The sequence below is a fragment of the Myotis nattereri genome (genome assembly GCF_964212035.1).
Source record: "Myotis nattereri genome assembly, chromosome: X".
NCBI classification, from domain to species: domain Eukaryota; kingdom Metazoa; phylum Chordata; class Mammalia; order Chiroptera; family Vespertilionidae; genus Myotis; species Myotis nattereri.
In genome coordinates, this window is record NC_138078.1 from 26,364,669 (window position 1) to 26,371,291 (window position 6,623).

The 6,623-nt window shown below is 53.2% G+C and overlaps 1 protein-coding gene across 1 annotated transcript; it reads left to right on the forward strand.

Annotated features, from left to right (window-relative positions):
* Window positions 1-4,087: 4,087 nt before the first annotated feature.
* On the forward strand, window positions 4,088-4,636 carry LOC308511581 (ferritin heavy chain-like; the record flags this gene model as incomplete). The annotated part of the gene is made up of 1 exon (XM_081081588.1): window positions 4,088-4,636. One exon carries the CDS (start codon window positions 4,088-4,090, stop codon window positions 4,634-4,636), a length of 549 nt encoding a protein of 182 aa, XP_080937714.1.
* Window positions 4,637-6,623: the final 1,987 nt, after the last annotated feature.

Below are 6,623 nucleotides of genomic sequence, written 5' to 3' on the forward strand. Positions count from 1 at the left end.
GCTGACCAATCAACCTCTCACGTTCCCTCCCCTGGGCTGGCCCAGCCCCAATTAGCCTGATCGGGGCAGGCTTCTGGACCCCACCCATGCATGAATTCATGCACCGGGACTCTAGTCCTATCTAATAAAAGAGAAACATGGTAATTAGCATACATCCGCTACCCTTCCCATTGGCTAAACAGGGTGATATGCAAATTAACTGCCAACAAAGATGGCGGTTAACTGCCAACAAAGATGGCGGTTGATTTGCATACAGAGGCGCAATGATGGGAGGCCATAGGGAAAGGACGGTGATTGGAAATACAGGCAGCAGGCAAGAGCCAGGAGGCAGAGCCCTTGGCCCTGAATGGGAGAACCGGCCATCTTTGCCCGCCCCCCTGCCGGTGATCAGAGAAGCCAGAGCGGGACACCAAAGAGGCCAGTGCCTGCCTCTTCCCTGGCCGCCCCTGCCAGGGATGAGGAAGCGGAGATCCCATAGCAGGAAAGGGGGGCCTGCAGCTAGTCACCCTGTGTGCCTGTCCCTGGGTCACTGCAGCGATCAGGGAGCAGGGAAGAGTGGTCTCTAGCCAGCCCCCATGTGCGCCTGCCCCTGGATCGCCATGGCGATCACAGAGCAGGAAAGGGCAGCCTGCAGCCAGCCCTGTGTGCGCCTGCACCTGGGTCACCACTGAGATCCCTGAGCAGGAAAGAGCGGCCTCTAGCCAGCCCCCCTGTGCACCTGCCCCTGGGTCGCTGCAGGGATCATGGAGCAGGAAAGGGCTGTCTCTAGGCAGCCCCCCTGTGCGCCTGCCTGTGGATTCGCAGCTGCGATCACAGAGCAGGAAAGGGGGGCCTGCAGCCAGCCCACGTGTGCCCCTGCCCCTGGGTCGCCACTGCGATCCCACAGGAGGAAAGGGGGGCCTGCAGCCAACCTCCGTGTGCGACTGCCTGTGGGATCGCCACAGCGATCATGGAGCAGGAAAGGGGAGCCTCTAGCCAGCCCCGCTGTGCGCCTGCCCATGCGATTGCCCCAGAGATCATGGAGCAGGAAAGGGTGTGAAGTATGGTACCTATTTGCTTTGTTTAACAATGGACAGGTTACTTTGATTTTCTAAATTGTATAAGTCATCCCATTCGATTGAATGCCTTATCGATTGAATGACTATTCCATTGATTGTTATCATACTGGTCTTAGAGAGCACATTCTTCTGTAGCTGGGAAACAGGACAGCACAATTACCCTAAATTGTTTTAGTGGCCACAGGTGGTGCGTTCCAGCTGACTCAGTGGTCCCGAGACCAGGAAAGCACAATTACTCTAAACTGTCCTGACAACTCAGTGGTCGGGAGACCCAAGGGCTCTAGATAATGTATACCTGTCAATTCAGTGACCCCGAGACCCGAAACTGTAATTAACATGCTTAATTCTGCTTCTGTAATCTGCTTTTTTGGGAGCCAGGTGCCACATTCCAAACCCTGGGATGTAATCAATACCTTTGTGATTTTGCCTATATAAGTCTGGTTTTGCCACCATCTTAGGGCTATGAGATTTGGGAATGGCCCCTCATAGTCCCGGGTTGCAATAAATGTGACTCTTTAATTCGACTTCTTGAGGCGTCCTTCTGTGATTCGCGGGGTACGTTACAACAGGTGGCCTGCAGCCAGCCATGTGTGCGCCAGCACCTGGGTCACCCCTGCGATTGCTGAGCAGGAAAGAGCGGCCTCTAGCCAGCCCCCCTGTGCGCCTGCCCTTGGGATTGCAGCGGTGATCAAGGAGCAGGAAAGGGGGGCCTGTAGCCAGCCTCCCTGTGCGCCTGCGCTTGGGATCACTGTGGTGATCCCAGAGCAGGAAAGGGCGGCCTGCAGCCATGCCCTGTGTGCGCCTGTCCCTAGGTTGCTCTGGCAATCCCACAGCAGGAAAGGGCGCCTCACCCTGGCCACAGCTCAAGGGAGAGTACAACATTCAGTGGAGGCCAGGAGCCTGAGAGATCAACAGAGAGGGGCACCTCCCAGGTGTGGCTGGGGGCAGGCCCCCAGCAGACAGACACACACACACACACACACACACACACACACACACACACACACAAACGGGACGCCTGCACCGAGCCTCTGCTGCCAGACTGTGGCCATTAGTAGGACATCTACTGAGGGCTCCTGGACTGAGGGGCAGGCTTGGCTGAGGGAACCCCATCCCCCAGTCCACGAATTTCGTGCACCGGGCCTCTAGTATATATATATATATATATATATATATATATATATATATATATATATATATATATAATTAAGAACAATGTCAAAAAGTTTACTGACTATCTTTCTTCTAGGAGTTTTCTGGGTTTGCATCTTATAGTTAACTCTTTAATCAGTTTTGAGTTTATTCTGATATATAGTGTAAGAAAATGGTCTAGTATCATTTTTGCATGTATTTGTCCAGTTTTCCCAGCACCATTTATTGACTAGAGTGATGGTGAACCTATGACACGTGAACTCATTTTTTAGTTGATTTTTCTTTGTTAAATGGCATTTAAATATATAAAATAAATATCAAAAATATAAATCTTTGTTTTACCATAGTTGCAAATATCAAAGAATTTCTATGTGTGACAGGGCACCAGAGTTAAGTTAGGGTTTTTCAAAATGCTGACATGCCGAGCTCAAAAGGTTCGCCATCACTGGACTAGACTGTGCTTATCCCATTGTATGTTCTTCCCTCCTTTGCCATAGATTAATGGCCCGTATAGGTGTGAGTTTGTTTCTGGGTTATTCCGTTTCATTGAGCTAGACATCTTTTGCCATTACCATTTTGTTTTGATTACTAGGGGCTTGTAGAATAGTTCTATCAATGGTAGCATGATACCTCCAACTTTGTTCTTCTTTCTCAAGATTGCTGTGGCTATTTGGGGTCAAAATTTTTGGATTATTTGTTCCAGTTCTATGGTAAATGGCACTGGTATTTTGATATTGATTGTGTTGAATCTATATAATCCTTTTGGTACTATGGACATTTTTTACATTAATTGTTCCTATCCATAAGAAACAGTATATGCTTTTATTTATTTGCTTCCTCTTCAATTGCGTTCTTCAGTGTCTTATTATTTTCAGAGTTCAGACGTTTTTACCTCTTTGGTTAAATTTACTGGTAGGTATTTTTGATGCAATTGTAAATGGGATGTTTTCTTAATTTCTTTTCTGATGTTTCATTATTGGTACATAACCATGCTATGGATTTCTGAACACTAATTTTTTATCCTGTAACTTTACTAAATTCATTTACCAGTTCTAATAGCATTTTGATGGAATCTTTAGGATGTCTGCGTTGAGACCAAGGGAACTGTCCCCCTTGGGGGCAGACAGGGCGGGCAGAATGTGTTTCAGGGCTGTGCTGAGAGATGGAGAGGAGACAGAGTAAAGGGCGGGAAGGCCAGTTCACAGGAGGGAAGATGGGAGGCGGAGAGTCAGTGAGGCTGTGGAGGCCGGGCTCTGCCCGCAGAGAGGGGGGCCTTGATGGTGAACAGGAGGAAGTGGAGGTCGCTTGTGTCACAAGGCCGAGGACCGGGGACAGGCTGTGGGTACTGTGGGTGCAGACGCTGACATCATTCTGATGAAGCTTTGGGATTCATGCTGAGGCAATAAGGATACCCCAAAAGGGCTGGGCGGCAGTTAAGGAAACAACCACATCAGGACCACATTCACACAAGTTGCTCCGAGAAATCAAGTGCAGTTGACGTCCTGACAGCGGTCGCACATGTCCTCATGGGTCACACTTTAAAATGCCATGAAGGCCAGGGCCCAGCATGAGACGGGCATGGAATCTGGAGAAGGTCAGCGCTGCCCGCCTCCTCGGGGCCCCCTCAGGCCCCCCTGTGAGGGGCCCCCCCCGCCCCTCCCCAGACCCCTGAGTAACGGTCACTGCTTCGGGTCCCCTCAGAGCCAACCGCCACCACCAGCGGCCCGCAGCCTTCCACGTGTCTTGTCGCTGCAGACGCCTGACTCTGGTGCCCTGCCCTCACCCAGGACCTACGGAGACCCCAGCCGCCTACACCTGTGACCCGCCGGCCTCATCCACTCAGCCTCAACCTCCAACCCGCTCCTGCGCCTGCAGACATGGCCACTCCTCCGCCCTCCTCTGAGCGCCAGCGCTACCATCCAGACTGCGAGGCCGCCATCAACCAGCAGATCAGCCTGGAGCTCTACGCGGCCTCCGTGTACACCTCCATCGCCGGCTACTTCCAGAGGCCCGACCGGGCCTGGCAGCAGGGCTCCCAGTACTTCCGGAAGCGGGCCCTCAAGAAGTGGGAGCAGGCAGACCGGCTGGTGTGGCTGCAGAGCCAGCGCGGGGGCCGGGTCCTGCTGGAGGACGTCCCCCGGCCGCAGCAGCACCAATGGGACAGCAGCCTGATGGCCCTGGAGCAGGCCCTGCTCCTGGCGAAGAGAGTGGACCAGGGCCTGCGGCACCTGCACCGCCGGGCCACCCACCGGGAGGACGCCCACCTGTGCGAGTTCCTGGAGAGCCACTGCCTGCACCCACAGGCGGCCTTCCTCCAGGAGCTGGGCGGCCACATCAGCCAGCTGCGCCAGATGCAGGCCCCCGAGTCCGGCCTGGAGGAGGACCTGCTCCACAAGCTCACCCTGGGCGACGGAGAGGAGCACTGACTGGGACTGCCTTCCCGAGAGCCGAGGGGGCCTCCCTGCCCCGTGCCCGGATGCCCATGGCCACATTGCCCGTGCAAAACGGGCACCTCAGTTCCATGTTCAAGGTCCGCTGTCTCTTCAAATAAAGTCATTGGTTCTTAAATAAATAAAGGTCTTTCTCTGATTCCTGTGAGCAAATCCCTCACGTGTCAGTTTTAAAACATGTATCCAGGAGTCTCCATCAAGGACTCAATTAGGTGCAGCTCGGGACCCTGGATGGAGGAGGGAGGAGTGATTCCATAGGACCCTTATAGAGGGAGGAGGGATTCCATTGGACCCTGATGGAGGGAGGAGGGATTCCATAGGACCCTGAGGGAGGAGAGAGGAGGGATTCCATAGGACCCTATTGAATGAAGGAGGGGTTCCATAGGACCCTGATGGAGGTGAGAGAAGGGATTCCATAGGACCGTGATGAAGGAGGAAGGAGGAATTCCATAGAAACCTGATGGATGGAGGAGGGATTCCATAGGACCCTGGATGGAGGGAGGAGGGACTCCACAGGACCCTGATGGATGGAGGAGGGATTATATAGGATCCTGATGGAGGAGTGAGGAGTGATTCCATAGGACCCTGATGGAGGGAGGAGGGATTCCATAGGACCCTGATGCAGGGAGGAGGGATTCCAGAGGACCCTGGATGGAGGAGGTAGGATGGAGTCCAAAGGACCCAGATGGAGAGACAGAAAAAGGATTCCATAGGATACAGTGGAGGGAGGGAGGAGGGATTTGTTAGGATCCTGGACGGATTGAGGAAGGATTCCATAGGACTCTTGATAGATGAGGAAGGAGCGATTCCATGGGACCATGGATGGAGGAAGGAGGAATATCATGGGACCCTGATGGAGGGAGGAGGGATACCACAGGACCCTGGATGGAAGGAGGAGGAATTCCATAGGACCCTAGATGGAGAGAGGAGGAATTCCATAGGACCCTGGAGTGAAGGAGGAGGGGTTCTATAGGACCCAATGGATGGAGTGAGGAGGGATTCCATAAGATCCTGTTGGAGGAGAGATGAGGGATTCCATAGGTCCCTGATGGAGGCAGGAGGGATTCCATAGGACCTTGGATGGAGAGAGGAGGAATTCCTTAGGATCCTGCTGGAGGAGGAAGGAGGAATTTCATAGGACCCTGATGGAGGAGGTGGAATTCCAGAGAAACCTGGATGGAGGAGGGAGGAGGAATTTCATAGGAAGCCTGGATGGAGTTGGGAGGAGGGATTCCGTACGACCCTGATGGAGGGAGGAGGGATTCCATAGGGCACCGATGACGGGAGGGAGATAGTCCATAGGAGGTATGGAGGTGGGATCCCATAGGACGCTGGATGTAAGGAGGAGGGATTCCATGGGACCGTCATGGAGGAGGGAATAGGGACTCCAAAGGATCTTGATGGAGGAAGGAGGAGGGATTCCATAGGGCCCTGATGGAAGGAGGAGGAATTCCATAGGATCCTGATGGAGGGAGGAGGAGGGATTCCACAGGATCCTGATGGAAGGAGGTAGGAGGGATTCCATAGGGCCCTGATGTAGGAGGGAAGAGGGATTGCATAAGACACTTATGGGGGGAGGAGGGAATCCATACGACCCGGATGGAGGGAGGAGGGATTCCATAGGACCCTGGACAGAGAGAATAGGAATTCCTTAGGATCCTGATGAATGAGGGAGGAGGGATTCCATAGGACCTTGGATGAAGGAAGGAGAGGGAGTCCATAGGACCCAGATGGAGCAAGGGAGAAAGTATTCCGTATGATCCAGTTGGAAGGAGGGAGGAGGGATTCGATAAGATCCTGGATGGAGGGAGGAGGGATTCCATAGAACTGTGATGGAGGGAGGAGTGATTCCATAGGACCCTGATGACAGGAGGGAGGTGGGATTCCATAGGACCCTAATCGAGGGAGGAGGAATTCCATACTACCCTGATGGAAGGAGGGAGGATTCTATTGGAACCAGATG